Source organism: Odocoileus virginianus, chromosome 26, assembly GCF_023699985.2.
Source record: "Odocoileus virginianus isolate 20LAN1187 ecotype Illinois chromosome 26, Ovbor_1.2, whole genome shotgun sequence".
NCBI lineage: Eukaryota > Metazoa > Chordata > Mammalia > Artiodactyla > Cervidae > Odocoileus > Odocoileus virginianus.
Window position 1 is genome coordinate 45,239,673 of NC_069699.1, and position 20,029 is coordinate 45,259,701.

Sequence of the window (20,029 nt, forward strand, 5' to 3'; positions counted from 1 at the left end):
GAGATGATGTGGCTCTTCCAGAAGCTTGCCTCGGGGAAGGGGAGAAGCTGCAGATTTGAGAGGGGTGGGCTTTTTTTTTTTCCCCAGCCCATTTGTCTATAACATGCTATGAAACTCCCCCTCAAGCGTTTATAGCTGCCAAAGGAAGGACCTCCCAACACCTTCCATTTAGGTGGCTTGAGGTAAAATAGATAATGCTTTTTTGTTCAAAGAAGTTTAACGTCATCAAATTTAATGACCATATTTCTACTGAGCATGAGTAACCCCTGCCCCACCACCCCCCACCATGGAGCACTACTTAGTTAGCCCCATGAAATGCGTGGCACCCCTGGTATTGACATTGGCCCAAAACCCACTGCCTCCACATTTGGAAATTCGGTCCCTATGGAAAAAAAATTTCTTTTAAGTGTGTGTGTGTTGGGGGGCGGTACTGGCCAGAAGAGGACAAGCTGGCTGGCTCCCCCACTGGGGCCTGGAGTCCGGGACCATCGGAAAAAGTCTGGATGAGGAATGATTCTGGAGCTTGGCTCAGTGTGGGTTTTGCAGCAGCCAGTGGAAACTTCCAGGAATGCTGCTCTGGGCCAGCCGGGGGCTGTTTCCGCTGCCACTTTTACGAACCGCAGACCCCCTCCATGGCTGGCCGGCCAGTAGAGGGGAATGTGATCGTCTCTTTCAGCTCAGCTCTGCCTCTCAGGGTGCCAGTTCATATTCCACAGGCAGCAACTTTTCAGGCCCTGTCCTGTGCCCCGGGGCTCAGAGCCCCCTGCAGCCCGGCCAGCTTGTTTAGAAGGGGCCAGCCGCCAGGAGGAGCAGCGTTCATGAGGCTGATATCCGTGCGGGATGCTGTGAGAATTTATAGCAGTCTCAGAGGGGAAACTCCCTCCCCAAATGTTTCAGTGTTTTATTAAATATGTGAAAGGAAAGTTTCATTTCTACTGGACCAAGGCCCAGAGCCTCCATGGAGCCTCAGGGAAGGTGGCAAAACCTCTTGGGAAAGCCCACAAATGGCTAAAATTAAGAGAAAGTCTTGTTTCTTAATCTGACCCCTTTCTAATGCCTGTAGGCTACACAGCAAGGAACCAAGCCTGCTTCATTCCCAGTGTACTTGTGGGCCTGCATGGGCCTGGACACTGCTGCACTTCTGCCAACGCTCTGTCCAAAGGCAGGGGAGGGGGGCAGGTTTTGCTGCCTCGTCTGGGGGCCAGGTTGGCAGACCAGCCATCATGCCGGGTGTGCAGGAGAGGCCAGAGATCCAGTCTCCGCCCCCCAGAGGCCAACAAGACGGGCATCATCACTGTGGCCAGCGTGGGCCAGGCTGACACATGCTGGGCACCACGATGTCACCTCACAGTCTCCAGGACTGCTGTGAGCTTGGCATTATATAGTGGAGAAAATGGACTCAGAAACAGGGTGTTAGGGCCTCAGCCCCAGACAGCACATTCCTGCAGCGGTCCCCAGTGGACTCAGACAGGCCGTGGCCCTCCTGGGCTCAGGGTTCTCACCTCCAAGCCTGGGAAGCCCCTCCAGCTGTAGATAAAAGGCCTGGGCAGGACCCAGGTGAAGTCCCTTCATTTGTGGGTGCAGTTTTCTCATTTTCGGAATGGAGATGGCTGATGGTCTCTGGTTGGTTGGTCTCTGAAAGAACAGATGAGCAAGTGCTTCTGCTCTGTAACTCCAGTCTAAATGTCAGACCACGAGGGCCTGCTTTCCCTCACTGTGTCCTTCCACTGCCCACAAACATCAGAGAAGTACCTTCCCGAACCAGCAGGAGCAGACATGAAGACCCAGGGACAGGGCACCAAGCAGCAGCCTGGGTGGGAAACGATGGCGTTTGTTCCGGGGCAGCTGAGCAGGCCTGGCTGAGGGCAGCCCAGGGGCCCCTCCATCCTGAGCCTGAAAATTTATTTTGCAGACAGTCTCCATCTTGGAGCAGCGGCTGACACTGACAGAAGACAAGCTGAAGCAGTGTCTGGAGAACCAGCAGCTAATCATGCAGAGAACAACACCGTGATCAGGGGAGCAAGAATCAAGAGCTCGGTCGATTTGGGGGGTGGCAGGTCGGGGATTTGTACTGGACACTTGGGTAAATAAATAAGATTCAGCCCTGGGAACCATATCCATCCCAGAGCCCCAGGGGTTGTGCACCTATGCCCTGCACCCAGAGACTCTCCACCTGGTGATGGGAGGCCCCCATAGGCCGGGCCCGTGTATGCACAAATGATATACCTAGTTTATTGTGAAGGAGCCACTTCACATTAATGTTTGTTACCTTGGAGTCTTAAGGAGCCCTGAGATGGAGCTCTCCTCTGGAGGCAGGAGCCCCAAGCCACCCTGCTTTTCACTCATCCCTTACTGACCTTTCTGCCATGTGACTGGCTTTGTCCTGTATCTCAGAGTAGGGGTAGACCACTTGGTTGGATGAGCCAATAGTTTCCTCTAAATCTGACAAAAGGCCCAAAGTGGGCCCGTCTGATTTATCCAGGAACAAGCCCTCTGGAGGGGGTGGTGGCTTTGCAGTGGCCTTGATTTCTGTCCCACATGTTTACTGGGGCCTGATGGCTTCTTCCTCTGCATCCATGAGGGCAAAGGAACCTGAACATTAAAATGAATTTGATGGAGCTCGTCACTGGAGTGGCTTGTTCTGAGTGAGACCTAATCAATCCTTCCATCCCCAGGGTCCATAAAGGGAGAACAAAATGACATCTGGGGAGGGCCCCTGCCAGCATTACCTCCAGAGCCGTGCACAACCTGCTTGCTACCATTCGGGGTCTTCAGAAGCAAGGACAGCCAGAGTCCCTCTGGCTGGCCTGGCCAGCTGCTTCAGCTGGGACCTGGAGACTTCAGGCACCTGCATGTCCCCTTGCTCATGAGGGTTCCGTAGGCTGCCTCCCTGCATCTGTGCAGGAAAGCCAGGCAAGTGTTCCCCATATGTCTGCATTCAGCCTCTTGGGGCCCTGCCAGCCAGGGAGGTATTTACCCTCCAACACACTTGCCCTGCCCTGGGGCCTAGGGGAGCGGGCGGTGTTAGACTCCCAGGAACTGTCAGTACCAGGCGGCTAATGAGGTTCCCAGCCTCTGCAGGTTTCAGGTGGGAGCAGAGGCTGAATGCCTTAAGAGCTGAGGCTGACAAGAGGCAGCCTGTGTTGAGTCCTGATGAACGACAAGCCTGGGGGAGCTGCTCTGCCACCTGGGTGGGGAGAGAGCTTCAGTCTGGAGTCAGGTCTCAGGCTCTGCCTTTGGTCGAGCTGCGTGACCTCAACGTGGTGATGTAACTTCTCTGAGCCTCAGGTTCTTGTGTCAGGTAGCAGAGGTGACCACCCCACCAGGTAGGCACTTGACAGGCCCATGGCTCCCTGGCCTACCTGTCCCTCTAGGAGGATGGAGCTTACTATAGATGGGCAAGAGGCTGATGATGCGGGATGTTTCAGAGCCCCCAGGAACCTGCTGCAGTCCTCCACATGGCCCTGCTAGTCTGTAGGAGAACCCGGAAGTCTTACTGGTCTAAACTGATAGGTAAGTTCCTCAGCTGCCTCAGGAGGTCATGGTTCCCAGTCTCTGAAGGCTTTTTTTTTTTTAAAGGAGATATGGTTTATCTATTTATTTAATATTTATTTGGCTGTGTCTGGTCTTAGTTGTGGCATGTGGGATCTTTTTTTGCTGTATTCAAACTTTTGGTTACATCACGTGGGGATCTAGTTCCCCAACTAGGGATCGAACTGGGCCTCCTACACTGAGATCATGGAGTCTTGGCCACTGGACCACCGGGGAAGTCGCCCTGGAGGCCTTTAAGGAAAGCTTGAGCGGCCCCAAGTCGGCTTGCTCAGGGGGAACACAGCTTGTGGGGCCAGGCTTGTCCGTCCCTCCCAGGCTGGCTGCCCTGCCCCTGACGAGACATCGGCTGCCTTGTTTTGGCCGGTGGAGCTGAAGCTCCCAGGTAATGGGGCTGTGGTGATTCGGGTAGCCAGTCCAGGCGAGGTTGTCTCCAGAGACACAGGGTGCCCCTCGCTGGGGGTGAAAAGTCAGGGGCAAGGTCTTCAAGGCATGTGTGCCAGCTCTGCCCACAGAATGAGCACGGGTTGCCACTCATCACGCCTCCAGGATTGAGTTTTTAATTTTTCTCTGAAATCTCCCTTCCTCAGTGAGAAAAAATGTGGGTTTGAGAGTCTGTTAATGATTTGGGAAATGGCCTGGGAGGCTGTAGTGTGGTATTTTCCCCACCACCATTATCAGATATAAACAGTCTAGAGAGGGTTGCTTACCCACCCCCCCCACCACCACCACCAAACAGCACACAGCCTGTCTGGGGGGACAGTATCAGCATGACTTGGGCTTCCCCAGATGGAGGGGGACAGAGCTGTGACCACGGGCCATCTGGAAGAGCTTTGCACGAGGGATTGGACCAGGGCCTCCTGAGGGGTTTCCTGCCACACTCACCTGCCTTGATGGAGTCACCAGCCAGGCCTGGCACAGGGGAGAAGGATGGATCTTGGAGAGCTGTCTTTGTCTTTGAAACATCACAGAGACTTGCAGCCTGCAAACCCGGGGTCAGTGTGAGTGACCAGGCTGAGGCAGAGTGTGGGGGCTCAACTAGGCAGTGCTGGCTGGGCTAGTGGCTGACAGGTCTGGCTATGGGGGGTGCTGACAGGCGGTCGGAGGCGGGGAACATGAGGGGACTTGGCCCAGTTGGGGGCCCCATGACTGTCTTTCTTGTGGTCTCCCCAAATGACACTCCCTGCTAGCCCACCCCAGCAGCTCCCCTGTGGCCGGGGCTCTTACCAGTCCCCGAGATGTGCTGCCAAGCTCAGAAGCAGTCCTCTGGAAATGTAAATGCCTCAGCTTAGCTGTCATCTCTCCTAAGTTTGGATTTTGGTAACTGAGATTCCAGAAAACCAAACTGCAGGGTGGGGGTTGTGGCTAGGAAGATGTTTTTAGGCTAGGAGGCTTTTGTTAGGAAGTACGTCTTCATGGCAGATCCCAACCCCACACCCCCATCCCTTCATGCTCTAATTTTCCTACCATGTGGAATGAAAGAAGTGTCTCTGACTTAAGTTGCAGCCCCCTACCTACCCTTTGCCAGATTCCAGGAATGGATCTGTACTTCCTGCCAGAGAAAAAGAGAGGCAGGTCAGGTAGGCTCTAAACCAAGCCAGAAAGCAGCCGCAGAGTTCAGCCCCTGCTTGTGGCATGCCCGCCACCCTTCCCTCCTGAGGCACCACTCCCAGGAGCCCAGACAGGCTAAGTGCTGAGGGGTCCCCGCAGACCAGTGTCCCTCCAGAGACTGGAGGGGCATGAGCCAGCCTGTCCTGGAGACTCTACCATCCTCACAGCAAGCAGCGTCCTTGTCCCTGCTCTCCTGATCTCCACAGGGATGTGCTGCTTGAGAGCAATCAGGCAAGAGGGTAGGGCAGGGCAGTCAAAGGCCCCTGACCCACCGCCACAGCCCACTCTGACCCCCTGCTAGCTCCGTGACTTTAGATGGGTTCAGTAACCTTGTGGAGATGGTTTGTGAGCTAGTTCCTGATGCATCGGGCACAGGAGATGCCCAGAGCGAGTGTGCTGTGTGTGGCTGGAGAGAGACTTCTGGAGGCTTGGACCCCTTCCCCAGAACTTGGCCTGTGTCCAGAAGGACGCAGTCTGGTGGTCCCAGAGTCGTGCTGGCTCTGAAGTTCTCCGTGGCCAGAGTTCTGGTCTCTTGACCCCATGACCGCTGCCATGGGCATCCCCAGTGGTGGTTTGAGAGCTGGGCTGACAGACAGCCCCCCCACCCCCACCCGAGAAGGCAGGCCCTTCAAGGCCGCCACTAGGGCCAGCGCAGGCTTGGGGGTGGGCGTTTGTGATTGCCGGGAATCCCGGAAACCCAGCCCGCTGAGCCGGCACGAGGGTGGTGAGTCACACTGTCCCGGCTCCTCGTCATTAACCTCGCCTTCCTAAATGATCTGCTCAAGATGAGCCCCTGATGGCTTCAGCTTTCATGGGTGTGTGGTCATTTAAGGGGCACAGACATCAGCCCCAGAGTTTTTTCCAAGCACCCCCTCCACCCCACCCTGCTCCAGGCTGCGAAAGAGGGAACCGTGTTGCCAAAGCAGCAGCGGCAGACTGAAGGCCTGAGCTCACTTCCTGTGAGCATCGCCACCCTGACACCAGGCGAGTCCCATTGTTGGGTGGGCTCCAGCCCACCCCAGCTGTCACCCTAGCACCCCGGGCTCACTCTCAGTTGCTCTGGGGAAGTCTCTCTAGAGGCCCAGAGCATGGGGCCCTCATATCCAGGCTCATGGATGAGACTGGAGCCGGGCCAGACAGCCTGGGGCGAAGCCATTAGGAAGCTTTCTGTGCCAGCGCCTCCTCCGGCTGGGAGCTGCTGTGTGGAAACACTCTCCCAAGAACCTATTTATAGAGCAAGGCTGAGCAGGGTTTCAATTCAGGTGAGGCCACCTTGAACCCCCACTATGCCTGGGCGTGCTTGTGACAGGAACCTAGACCTCTGCCCCCCACTCTTTCCTACCACCCGTGAGAAACCTGAGCACTGCTAGATGAGGGCTCTGGGCAGGAGCGGAAGTCCTGTCCTCCTGCAGCTTCCGTTTCTCAGTCCGAAGTCGCTCTTGCAGGCACAAATACTTGCTTCTGAAAGTGGGACTTTGACTCTCTCTTGGATGCTCAGTGTGCAGAGGCCTGGCCTGCAGGAGCCAGCTGGGGTTGTGGTGCCACTCAGCCACACACACTGATGTCAGCTCCTGGCCTCCATCCTTCTCCAGCTAGGCACCCAGCATCAGCTCTGGAGTGGAGACCGACTGCGGAACTGTGGCCATCCCCAGGCACCTGGAGCCCACGTTCACCCAGTCCATGTTGTTCTGGTCTCAGGCCTGGCCGAGGGCACCAGTGCCCTGCAGGTGCTCTGCTCAACTGGCCTCTCCTCCAGACCTCTGCCCTGCCCCTGCCTTTCCCCAGCTAGGCTCAGCCCAATGACGTCCCTTGACCTGGCAGGTCTCTGGAACCAGCCAGCTCCCCCGGAAGCTCCTATGATGCCCCACCCACCTCTGCTCTGAGCCCGTCAAACTGACCCCAGCCAGAGTCACCCAAGGACATACCCTCATGCCCAGGGTGGGGCTGGGAGTGCTGATCATGCTCCCCAGGGCCAGCACCCCCTCAGCTCAGCCCCCAGAATTGTTCTCCATGACAGCTGCTCCTGGATTGGCTCTCCTAGAAGCCTCTGGGACTTGGAGCAGGAGAAGCAACGTAATTAGTCTTCCCGGACCCTTCAGGCAGCATCTCATGTGCCTGTTAACTAGAAACAGAAAGTGCTTCCTGTCGTGGAGGCCTGGGCTGGCCAGAGTCTGGGCTGCTGCAGTGGAACTTCTTGGCCCCAACTGTGAAGTTAGCCTTTGCTCCCAGGGTGGCCTTGGTTCTGAGGTTGGGTCCAGTTCGCCCTCAGTTGGGATGTGCTGAGGAATAGGGCCATTTGTGAGGTTTCCACAAGGATGCCCATGCCCTTTGAAACATATCCCAAAGTCACCTTTTTTTTTTCCAGTTCTAATATTTTCTTAATGAAGTATAGTTGATTTATAATGTTAAGTTCAGCTGTATAGCAAAGTGATTCAGTTATATATGTTCTTTTTTTCCATTGTGGTTTATCAAGGGATATTGAATATAATTCTGTGTGCTACAGTAGGACCTCATTGTTTATCCATTCTATATATAAAGGCTTACATCTGCTAACCCCAGCCCCATCCCCCTTGGCAGCCACTGCTTGGTTCTGTATGTCCATGGTTCTGTTTGATAGGTTGGTTCATTTGTGTCATATTGTAGATTCCACATAGAAGTGACATCATGTGGTATTTGTCTTTCTCTGACTTAACTTCACATGGTATGATAACCTCTGTGTTCATGTAGCTGCACACAGCATCATTTCGTTCTTTTTTCACTAGTATTTATTTATTTGGCTGCACCGGGTCTGCCTTGTGGCACGTGGGGTCTTCTAGTTGCAGCATGTAGGATCTAGTTTCCCAACCAGGGATCGAACCCAGGCCCCCTGTGCTGGTAACACAGAGTGTTAGCTGTTAGACCACCAAGGAAGTCCCTCATTCTTTTTTATGGCTGAGTAGTAGCCCCCTGTGTATGTGTACCACATCTCTACCCATTCATCTGTTGATGAACATTTAGGCTGTTTCCATGTCCTGGCTATTGTGAAAAGTGCTGCTATGAACACAGGTGGTGGTGGTATTTGTTTAGTTGCTGAGTCATGTCCAACTCTTTGCAATCCCATGGACTGTAGCCACCAGGCTCCTCTGTCCATGGGGTTCTCCAGGCAAGAGTACTGGAGTGGGCTGCCATGTCCTTCTCCAGGGGATCTTCCTGACCCAGGGATCGAACCTGAATTTCCTGCATTGCATGTGGATTCTGTACCACTGAGCCGCCTGGGAGGCCCAAACATAGGTTTGCATGTATCTTTTTGAATTATAGTTTTTTCTGGCTATAGGCCCAGAGAGGGATTGTTGGATCATATGGTAATTCTTAGTTTTCTGAGGAACCTCCATCCTGTTCCATAATGGCTACACAATCCCACCAACAGTGTAGGCGGATTTCCTTGTCTCTACACCCTCTCCAGCATTTACTGTTTGCAGACTTTTTGATGATGGCCATTCTGACTGCTGTGAGGGGATATCTCATTGTGGTTTTGATTTGCATTTCTCTAATAATCAGCGATATTGAACATCTTTTCATGTGTCTGTTGACCATCTATATTTCTTCCCAGGGTCTTCTGTTGGGTTAACTGCTTCTGGTTTAGGGGAACCTCAGCTCTGGAGGCCCCTCTTGAGGGGCTGGGGCTTAGTCTGAGGCAGGTTAGGTGAGAGTCTGCCCAGCACTTGGAGCAAGCCCCCCTGAGCAGCCAGACCTGCTGAGATGAGGCTTGCTCCTTTCCTGCCTGATCTGCTTCTGCCATTGGCCCACTCCATCTGTTCTCAGCATAGCAGCCAGAGTCAGCCAAGCCATAAGATTAAAAAATAATAAATAATAAAAAGAAAACTTGTAAGCTAGCTCATGCCAGCCCTGCTGAACCCCTTCCAGCAGTTCCCCAGCCTCCTTTAAGTACAGGCCACAATGCTCACCACAGCCAGGAGGCCCTACTCAAGCTTGCCTGTTGCCCAGCCCTCATCTCCTACCACCCTTCAGCCACCCCTCAGGCCCCTCCAGCCACACCAGCCTCCTTAGTGTTTCCGACCCCAGGGCCTTTGCACCTGCTCTTCTGCCAGGAGTGTTCTGACTTCACCTCTCTGCCTTGGCCTGACCATCCACAACATGGGGTAAGAACAGTAGAGGCCTGTAGGGGTGCTGGAGAGATGTGCTGAGACTATTCCCACAACACTATAAGAACAGGCTTTATCCCAGCAGGGCTCCAGCGCGTGGCCTGGGGAGGTGGCTCTAAGTGCGAGCTAAAGGGCCGGGCCCCCATCATCCACTCCTGTGGGCCAGCTAGCTACAAGACCTACTGCAGGCCCGGCCCTGGTTGGCCCGCTGGAAACCTGGGGCTCAACGAGTGCTCCTGGGAGGGAGACCCATTGTACCCCATGAGGCCCTCCTGTCGGCTCCTAACTGCCACGGGTCTCTCTCATTAGACACCCCACTCCACATGCCACCATGGATCCTATAGAGCCTTTTCCTATGAGGCTTCTAGCCACCAGGCCAATCTGAGTGCCCAGGAATGGACAGGGAGGGCAGGAGAAGCAGCCAACCCACACGCCAGGCCTCCTTGCCCACCCCCAAGCCTAGAACACAGAGCTGACAGGTCAGTGGCCTTGCTGCACCCAGGGCTCTCAGGTGGGGTCGGGGTAGCTGGGCTGGATCTGAATGGGCACCTTGCTGCTGGCCGGATGTGGAGGGGCTTCCTCATGCTCCCATGGGCCTGCCATGTACCTGGTTCTATCCTGCTCTTAATGACTCAGAACCCCAGTCCAGAGGGTCAGGGATTTGGGGCTTTTTCTGCCTGAAGGAGAGAAGTGGGCCCTCTAAGGGGTCTCTCCTGCCGCTGCCACCCTTCCCCACTCTACCCCCACAGACTGCTGGTCTGGGCCCTCCTGCAGGGGCTGGGAGCCTGGCAGTCACCTTGAGAGTGGAGGGCAGCAGGACTTGTGAGGATAGTCTTCCCTCCTCTGGCCTCCGCTCTCCCTCCTTTTCTCCCTCCCTGTCCTCCTCCTCCAAACACATGGTTCCAATCCCCTCTCAGGCCCCTCTCCCCCTCCCCAGCCCCTTCCCATTTCCTCTCAGAGGCCCTCACTTGCATGTGGAATTCATTAGAAGCCCCTCAGGGCTGGTAACACAACTCTTGGGGAGGGGGCCTTGTCCACAGCCCCCATGCTGAGAGGAGCAGCCTCCCTGTGCAGCCTTGAGCTGGAAACCACAGGAGCTGCGCTGGTTGGGGGAAGTGTGGCCAGGCATCCGGCTCAGCTCTTGTCCAGTGCCCATTTAATCATCCTGGCCTCCCCAGAAGCTGGGATGATTTCTGGTCCCACTGCGGCATCGGACCTGCTGGTAAAAAGCAGATCTCAGAGCACCTGGGGTGGATCACAGGGAGAACGTGGGGTTCTGAGCAGCTCTTGATGAGCCTCAGCCTCTCATCTGAAGACAGGAAGGGAAGTCCAGGGACGAGAATGTGGTATGAGCAGCCACTGGGCAACATAAAGCCATTTTCTCTCCTGAAGGACAGGCTGAGGGCAGTGCCGTGGACGGCTGGGAGTGGACGTTATGCAAAAAATGGATGCTGTGGTCCCCTGGAGTTTGGGAGATGCCAGATGCGCTCCTGCAGGACTTCTCAGAGCCTTGATGCGCTGCAGCCAGGGCCAGAGTTCAGAGTTTCTCAGACATCTGACCACGTGACCCTCTTTCTCCAGGTACTCTTGGTGAGACTAGCATTCTGTGGATCCACTTTGGACAGCTCTACAGGCAGAGCCCTGAGGAGGCAGGAGGCCTGGGTCAGAGCCCCCAGCTGGGAAAGGCTCCCCGAGGGTCAGAGCAGGGGCTGCTGTCTTCCAAGACTGAGCAAAGGGTGGGAGCTGAATGGTAGTCACAGCTAAGGAAGGGTGTCCAGGGGGCTGGTGTGGCTGAGACTTGGAGGGAGGGCCAGGCTTGAGCTGTGCCAGGGCCCTGATGATGCCCAGTCCCTCCCTGCCCCTCCGCATGGGAGCTAGGTGGGCAGCTGTGGGCACCGAGGCATGAGGCTGGGGACAGGGCCTTCCCCGTCCCACATCAGCCTCAGCTCAGGCAGCCACCCACTCCAGGTTCAGAAGAGTTGCTGTCTCCTCTCTCACCCTTCCTGGCGCCACAGCCTCTCTGCCCAGAGTCCATGCTGCCCACACTCCACAGCGCAGCTGCATACCAGCCCCAGTCCTGAGCCTCTGCTCCAGGAGCCCTTCCCACAGGGGGCACCGCCTGCCCCCCAGGGCCCTCTCCCCACTATCCAGGCACAAGAGGGCTGAGCCGGGGAAACATGTGCTCAGCCCTGGGCTGGACCCTACCCAAGCGCTTCTCCTCCTGCCTTGCATGGTGTTCCCTATGTACCCCAGTCTGCAGAGGAGGAAGCAGGCCTAGAGTGGGGAGGCTGCTGGTGGAGTCAGCATTACAGCCAGGCCCCTCAGTCAGGCTGCCAGTCTCCATTCCTCCCATTCCTGCTGCCCGCCATGCATGGGGCCGGTTGGGAGTCTGTGCCCAGTGGCTTAGGCCGAAGAAGCCCTTCCCTCTGATAATCCAGGGTAGAACCCACCTGACTGTCCTGCACCCCTGAGAGTTAGAGTAGTAGGCAAAGATATTGCCCCCCCTTTTAGATGGAGAGGCTGGGCGCCTCCAGGGGCCAGCCAAGTCCACAGCAGCACCCCAGATCTGAGGGTTCCAGCTCCCCCATTGTGGGTGCTCCGTGTCCCAATAGTGTTCATGGCCTGAGGGATCCAGCCACTCCCCAGCCTGAGTTCTTGGCCTGGCCTAGTGGTTCTGGGGAAGGTTTTTATCTTCTGGTGGTTTAATTTGGCTGTGCCAAAATTTTGTCGGGGTCTTTGTTGGGCATGCGGGATCATTCGTTGCGGCATAAAAACTCAGTTGCAGCATGTGGGATCATCCCTGACCAGGCATTGAACCCAGGCCCCCTGCATTGGGAGTGCAGTCTTAGCCACTAGACTGCCAGGGAAGTCCCACTGGGGAGGTTTTGACAGGGGGCTTCAGCTCTGGCCAAACTGCCCTCAGTGCCTCACCCCCACGAGCCCCAGTCTCAGAGCCACCACTCTGGCTCAGGCCAGAGGGCTGTGCCGTCAGGGCAGTGCTGGCTTCTAGCTGGAGACTGCATAAGCCACAGTGAGGGGCAGGGATGTAAGCAGAGCTGGCCCCTGGTCCTCCCTGTGACCACCTCCCACTAGGAGCCCTGAGACTCCACTGGTCCCTCGTCTCTTCCCAGGGGACCCTAGTCTTTGCAGGGATGGAGTGCCCCAGGTTTGGGGGGTATGTGCTCCTGTGGCAGGAATAGGGCTGGGTGAAGCCACATCAAGAACGGGAGTTCTTGCCTGCCTACCTGTGAACACAGGACATTCAGCACCAGACAGCTGAGCCCATGTGGAAATACGTGCTGGCCATAAAACCCACGATGGGGCTGAGCACTGAGGCCTCAACCCAGCAACCTCATGTCAGGGCCAGGCCAGTTGGCTCCCAGGTCATTTCAGCAGCCTCATCGTGGTCACGTGACAGTGATCGCCATCACTGTCACTGTCAGGGCCTCATGGGAGGGATTCCTGAAAAACAGGGTGTGTGGGCTGATGGGGAGTGGACCAGACAGGCCCAGGCTGGCAGCAGGCAGATACTAATAAGGCAGTTGGGCCTGGCAGCTACAGAGAGACCTACCAGGCACCACCCTTTGGCCCACCAGAAGCAACCATCCCAGGCCCGTGGCACATCCGCCCGCCAGGTGCCCTGGGAATTCCCAGCCGCCTCCACCCTCCCAGCCCAAAAGGTTGGATTGACTTTAATGTCAGGAGCCTGCCACTGCTAGCTAGCCTACTCGAAAAACCACAGCTGGTTTGGGCAAGACAAGACGAGGGCACCACCCCAGACTCCATCACTGCTCCTCGCCTTTGCTCTGGCTGGGAATGCCTGCCAGAGGCACCCTCCGGCCACCCCCCCCCCCCAGCCCCACCCCTCGCCCCAACAAACCACTGGAGCTCCAGGCCCTTCCTTGCAGAGGTGGCCTCAAAGGATCAGAGGTGTCAAGCTGGAGGCCAATGGTGACAGGGTGGCTGCTGCACCCCCAGAGCCCTGGCTTCCATCCCTGAGCCCCAGATGGGCTCATGAGGTGCTGCCCAGAACCCTGAAGTGTCATAGAACTGAAGGGGGAGGTCAGCCCACTGCAGAGGTTCTGGGGAGGGGTGTGTGAGAGCAGAGGGCTCGCCTTCACCCACAGCTTCAGGGCAGGGGACCCGCTGAGCCCTTTCCTTCTCCTCCACCTTCCTCTAAGCTGCAAGGAAATCGGAGCTGGCCGCTGCTTTCTTGGGGCTGTTGAGCTGTTTCTCCTGGCCCTCTAGGGGTGACCTCAGTTTCAACATATGGGGCTTCCCCACGCAGTCCAGCCCTTCTTCCAGGCTCGCGAATGGTGGTGTGCAGGATTGGGACCCAGACTTGGGACTTAAGGGACCCCCTGGGTCCACCGGGAGTGGGAGTTTGGGCTCAGTCTACAGAGGGAGGATGAGATGCCCCAGGTCGGGGTGGCGCGCGTTCTCAAACAGGGAGTCTGAAGCCACCAGCCTGAGGACAGCCTGCCAGACTCGGTGGGAGCAGGAGCCACCCCATAATGGTAAGGAGACATTGACTCCGGGCAGCCCATGCAGGACAGGCTGAGGCCCAAGTGAGATATGGAAGTGAGAGGTTTCTGGGATCCTCCAGTGTGGCAGAGAAAGGCCAGAGGCATTTTAAATCACAGGACCGTGCTCATGGCTGATGACCCGAGTCCAAAAGGAAGTCGGATCCCTATTCTGACACAGCCACCTCCAGTGCTGACTCTGGCTCTGGAGACCAGGCAGGGGCAGGGGGAGAATAAGCATGCAGTCAGTCAGACCAGTGAGTGCTAAGGCCCTGCAGGGGCCTGGGCTGGGGGGAGGGAGGCGTGCAGGGCAGAGGATCCTAGACCCTGAGGGGAGGTGGGAGAAGGGGCCACGCCAGATCACTGAGGCCACACTGGTCTGTGCCACTGTCCCACTGGGACGTGGGACGGTTCAGAGCAGGGAAGGACCCAGTCTCCTCAGAAGATCCCTCTGGCCGCTGGGTGGGGAATGGGCTATGGGGATGGAGCAGGGGGCGGGGAAGGAGGCTAGTGAAATGATCCGGGGAGAGGGCAGAGCCTGGACTGTGGAGCCACAGTGGACAGATTCTGGGTTGTGGAAAGAATTAGCCGCAGAAGCGAGCACTGGATGGCACACATACCCTCTCCTCGCTCATGCCCCAAGTCTTCCCCCCACCCTGCCAGTGAGGGCCCGCTGCCATTCCAATGACAGGAAAGAGCTGGTAGAGCAAGGGGCTCCCACGCTCAGAGCCACCTGGGCACCGCTGGACTGGGGGAAGGGAGCTCTGGTTCTTAGTCTGGGGCCCAGCCCCCTGCCCAGCTGGGGCTGTAACCATGGCCCTTCATTGCCCCACTGGTCAAAAGAGTTGACAGCCCTCCCAGGGTTGGTGCAAAGCTTGGACATGAGACCATAAGGAAACAAGCCTTGAGAATATCAGGCAGGCCCCTGATCAGGGAGACGACAGGGGCCTGTGTGTGGGAGCCCCAGGCAGGCATATCTGCCCTTCCCACTTGCCTGTGTTTGTTTCCTTTCCATCACCTGGGCCACCATGACTCACTGCAGGCGCCGTGGGTAAGTGAGTTAACTGGTTGGGGTTAGAGCCAGACCCTTAGGTAAGGCATTCCCTTCCTAGGCCTAGGTTTCCTCATCTGTAAGATGGACAGACAAGCCCTGCTTTGCTCACCTCACTGGGGAACCTGGGGTGGTGCAGGGCCGAGGAGGTGAGCGCCACACTGGCGTGAGGGCAAGCAGGGTACAGCCTTTGTGCTGGGACCAGGCCTGGTGCACATCAGTCCCAGGTCAGCCAGCCGTGAGCAGGGCTTGGAACGTTCAACTTGTCTACGTGGACAAGCCCAGTGGGCCTCCCCACTTCTTGAGGGGAACCGCAGGCCTGAGAGAGCTTGGAACAGAGGGCAGGTGGGGTCATGAAAAAGGCCTGGCAAAGGCCTGGCTGGGCCCAGGTCTGGGTGACCTCATGGGGACTCTGGTGGTGCAAGGAGGCTCACACAGGGGAGGTCGCAGAGGCAGGATACCCAGCCCTGCTGTACCCCAACTCCAGCAAGCTCAACCGTCCACAAGTAGGTAGAGAGTGGAAATGCTGGGCCCTGCAGGGAAGGATTGGGAGCAGGGGCAGAGTCTGCTGAGGTTAAGCAGCACAGGCTTCCTGAGGCCGTGGCTCTTCCGAGGCTGGAGATAATTTCGGGAGGGTGGGGTGTGGAATAAGGAAGTGTGTGGAGGCAGGGGTGCTGTGTCTGGGGCACCGAGGAGGAAGCAGGAGGAGGTTAGGGTGAAGTGAGCTGGGGGTGGGGACAGAGAGGCAGAGCTGGTCCGGCTATGAATTGGGAATTCAGCAAATAGGTTTTATTTCCCTTGACTACCGCAGGTAATCAACTGGTTTTGAGGCCTGAGGATGGTTCGTCAAGTGCTGATTGACCAGTAATGCCTGCCCGGGAAGAATCATGGCTGAGCGGTGAGTCGTCCACACGCGGGCTGACCCTGTGGGCTGGTGTGTGGCCAGGAAAGCCACACTTTCAAATGAATAGCCCCGGGAATGCACCCGGGGAGGCTGGCCAAGGGCCTGCAGTTGCTGCTAGGTGGGCAGCCGGGAGAGACAGGATGACATCGTCTAGTCTCCCTCTGAGGTTCCCATGCTCCCTTGTCCAGGGCAGGTGCTCAGAAAAGGAGCCCGAATGGGAAGAGAGGCTCCCCACCTCTGCCTTCTCCAGGCTCCCTGGGGAGTTCCCAGAGCTCTGCCCTGGCTTCCATCCTGTTGGCTTTTGTCCTCTGGTTCTCCCTGGTGTGAGCCACTCTCCGCAGCAGCCTGTCCGTACAACTCTGAGATCACCATCACCGGGGCCTGGCATTCCCCACTGGGAGGCAGGCAGGGATAGACCCTTCCACTCCATCCAGAACTAGTCAGCCCAGAACACCCCAACCTGGGCCAGTAGGAAAGGGTGGGCCCAGGTGACTGTGGATTCCACCAGCCTCTAACAACCTCTCTGGGTTCTCTGTCTGTGGGCACCCCTCTTAACTGGGTGGCAAGTGCCCAGACATACTCTGTCTACATATCACAGAGAGTATGTGCACATGTGTATTGGACATTTCTGCACGAGAGTGCATTTCCACTCTCTACCTACTTGTGGGCGGTTGAGCTTGCTGGAGTTGGGGTACAGCAGGGCTGGGTATCCTGCCTCTGCGACCCTCCTTGCACCACCAGAGTCCCCATGAGGTCACCCAGACCTGGGCCCAGCCAGGCCTTTGCCAGGCCTTTTTCATGACCCCACCTGCCCTCTGTTCCAAGCTCTCTCAGGCCTGCGGTTCCCCTCAAGAAGTGGGGAGGCCCACTGGGCTTGTCCACGTAGACAAGTTGAACATTCCAAGCCCTGCTCACGGCTGGCTGACCTGGGACTGATGTGCACCAGGCCTGGTCCCAGCACAAAGGCTGTACCCTGCTTGCCCTCACGCCAGTGTGGCGCTCACCTCCTCGGCCCTGCACCACCCCAGGTTCCCCAGTGAGGTGAGCAAAGCAGGGCTTGTCTGTCCATCTTACAGATGAGGAAACCTAGGCCTAGGAAGGGAATGCCTTACCTAAGGGTCTGGCTCCAACCCCAACCAGTTATTGTATTTGTGTATTTTTTAAAAATCATTTTGTTTTTGATCATACTAGGTCTCAGTTGTGGCACGTGGACTGTGTAGTTGTGGCTCACAGGCTTAGTTGCTCCGAGGCCTGTGGAATCTTAGTTGCCCCACCAGGGATCAAATCCTTGTCCCCTGCACTGGATCACCAGGGATTGGTGTTCTGTGTCTTTCTGCACACACACACACATCTGTGCCTATGAGCATGTATGTGTGAACACATAGATCTGTGTGTTTGGGCCTGTATTATGTGTCCTTAAGAATGTGTGTGTCTGTACGTGCACACACACAGATGTGTACAGCCAGGAGTTCTATCCAGGACAGGAGAGTTGCCAGGCCTTTCACAGTCCACTCCTGGCCTGGCTTAGACACTACCTGTTCTGACTGCAACCCAGGCAGGCACCTCAACAAGGTATGTGGGAGAAGCCATCCCAAGGTTCAGGGGCAAGCAGAAAGACTCCTAGTCTGGGTCTTAGGCAGGGCTCTGGATGGCACATCTCCTCCAGCCTGTGGAGTGGTCCTGGGTAGAGACCAGCTCTGTCACCAGAGCAGGCATCCTGGACTGGAGTGCCCCACCCCTGCCTCTGCTCAGCTCTCACAGTGGGAAAAATCTGCCTTTGTGGAAGCAAGCAGGAGCTCACCCCAAATCTGTGCGAGGATATGAGGGCAAGGAATGGACAACCCTCTCCCGCTCCTGCCCAAGTCACTGAAAACATGGTGGCTCATCTCTAAGAAATCCAGGGGCACCAGTGGGGAAAGGAAAATTTGCTTCCAAGATGCTTCTCCTTAGTGACACAGTTCCTGGGTCACCATGACACATGGACATGGGGTGGGGGGCAGCTGGGGTGGTGCACACCAGTTCTATTCAGTTCACATCAGAGCTCCCGCTGTCACAATCAAGCTTTGCCCCCTGGGAAGGCTCTTCCACCTTGTGGTTCTGGGGCTGAATGTGTGCAGACAGGGCAGATGACTCCAAACGTGTCTATTGGGTTCAGGCCTGGCAACTAAGGGATGAGGGATGAGACAGGTGGCAGGATGAGGAGTGGACTTGGGGAAGGGAGACAGCCCACTGGACATACAAAGGGAGAGTTTGGGGTGGGGGTGGGGTGCTGTAACTATGACTGTGATAGAGTCCAGAGCAAAGACGGGGGCAGGGTCCTGGGATCACCTAGCCTAGAGACTCTAGAAGCTGGGATATTTTTCCAGAAGATGGACAAAGGGTGAGTGCAAAAAAAGGTCCAGGCTGAGGAAAGTGTGTGCAAAGGCCTGAGGCGTGTGGGAGAGGGGTCTGTTCTGCAGACAACTCCATACCCCACCCACAGCTCCCCACTCACCGCCAGGGACCCACCCTGCCCTTCAAGGAGACCCTAGTGAGTGGGGCACCTCTTCCAGGGGCTGCAGGTGAGGAAGGATCTGAACCTGGAAGGGCGGGAAAGGCCACATTCCTGAAGAGGAGGAATGCCTTTGATCCCAAAGCCTGGCCCAGGCCACCCAGTCCCCTCTTCCAGGATCCCTGAGAGGCTCACAGTTGCAGAGCAAGGCCCTGGGCAGGGGCAGCTCTGGCATCTGCTGTCTGACCCTAAGCAAGTTCCGGTCAGGCTCTGAGCTGTGTATGTACATCAGAGGGTTCTGTGTCTGTCCACTGCCCCTTCCCCCAACACCCAGGGGCAGCCCTGCTGGGATCACTTTATGCATTGTGTCCAGCTGTTCAAGGCTGGAGGCAGGGCTTCCACTCAGGAACCAAGGCTTTGGGCTCCTCTCCAGCCAGGGTGATGGGGGCCCAGGACCATGCTGCATGTCGGATGACCAGGCTAATTTTCTTTCACTCCTTTGCTTCCACTGTCACCGCCACCCCACCCCCACCCCCCAGATGCTGTCCCTTGTCCTCTACTACAGGAGGATGCCCCCACCCCCAGGGTCTTAGCAGTTCCACACATCCTCACAGGCCTCTCCTCGAGGGTGGCTGTCCCTGAGAGGAGTCCAGAGTGGGAGGGAGAATAGGGAGCCATCACTAGCTAATTGTGGGAAGGTGGGGCTCTTTCCCTCTCCTGGGAGGGGCACAGAGTCCCCTCTCCACTGGGCCTCCACTAATGAGAACACTGCTGTAGTCCACACTCCAACAAGCCCACCGAGGAATGACTCATTGGCGAGGAGGTCCTCTCCCATGTGTGTCTGCTCAGACCTCTCTTTTTTATTACTTGGCTGCACAGCCCAGCATGTGGGATCTTAGTTCCCTGACAAAGGGGTGGCATCTGTGGCCCCTTCATTGGAAGCGCAGAGGAGTCAATACCAGGACTCTCCTTTGAGTGCTGTCTCCATCCCTGCCGACCAGCACCTGGACTACTACCTCCTCACTGTCGGGCCCAGCACCCTCCCACATGGGGGAGACCTGAGGCCCAGAGAGGTGAGAACTATCACAATGTATCAGCAAGTAACAGAGTAGAGTGTGCATCTGAGCCCCTCAGGCTCTGCGAGCCCTTTCCACGCGTTCCAGATCCCCAGACAAGAAGGCACTGCCCAGCAACCCTAGGACAAGTCTGCGTGGGAGGCCAAAGACCTGCTTTTCCTATCACCTCTCTGGGCCTAGAATCTCAGGTGATAAGACCATCTATGAATGCAAGACTCTGGTCTTTTCGGAAGCGTAACCGTGGAAGAGATCCCTGCTCCTCCGTGACACAGCTGTGCAGTTGGGATGAAACCTTCAGGTAGACTCTCCTTCGCGAGGACAAAAGAGCGTTAGTGGGGAGGTGGGTAGCTGGGAATGCTGCAGGGCCGCTCCTCTACGTGGTCGGAAAGCTCAAATCCTGCGGGTTCCAGAGGCACGCACTCCGGCAAATCTCAGGCACTACCGCCGTTCATCTCTGACCCTAACTCTCTCCTGGATGTAGAAGCAGGGTGGCGGGGAGCCCCCCAGCCTCGGGCAGAGTGGGAGGGTGTAACCCCAAGGAGGTGGCCGCACTCCGCCGGGAAGGGAACGGACCGGACGGGCTGCAACATCAGTCAGGAACTCCCTCCCCGGCGCAGACTGCCCTGACTCCGTAGGGAAAGCGCGGCAGGCCCCGCGCACGCGCGCCGCTCTAGTGGAGCCG

The 20,029-nt window shown here is 56.9% G+C and overlaps 1 protein-coding gene across 9 annotated transcripts in view; it reads left to right on the forward strand.

Moving 5' to 3' along the window:
* Positions 1 to 19,940, forward strand: part of POC1A (POC1 centriolar protein A) — a 124,528-nt gene extending 104,588 nt beyond the window's left edge. For 4 of the 9 annotated variants that reach the window (XM_070455990.1, XM_070455989.1, XM_070455991.1 and 1 more), the window contains 2 exons: positions 10,695 to 10,883; positions 15,688 to 15,804. In XM_070455990.1, the coding sequence (XP_070312091.1) occupies positions 10,695 to 10,883; positions 15,688 to 15,705 (207 nt within the window). In that variant the 3' untranslated portion in view covers positions 15,706 to 15,804. Of the gene's footprint in view, positions 1 to 1,912; positions 2,619 to 10,694; positions 10,884 to 15,687 lie in introns of those variants that run through there. The other 5 variants (XR_011483747.1, XR_002310020.2, XR_011483748.1 and 2 more) reach the window with 5 other exon arrangements.
* Positions 19,941 to 20,029: the final 89 nt, after the last annotated feature.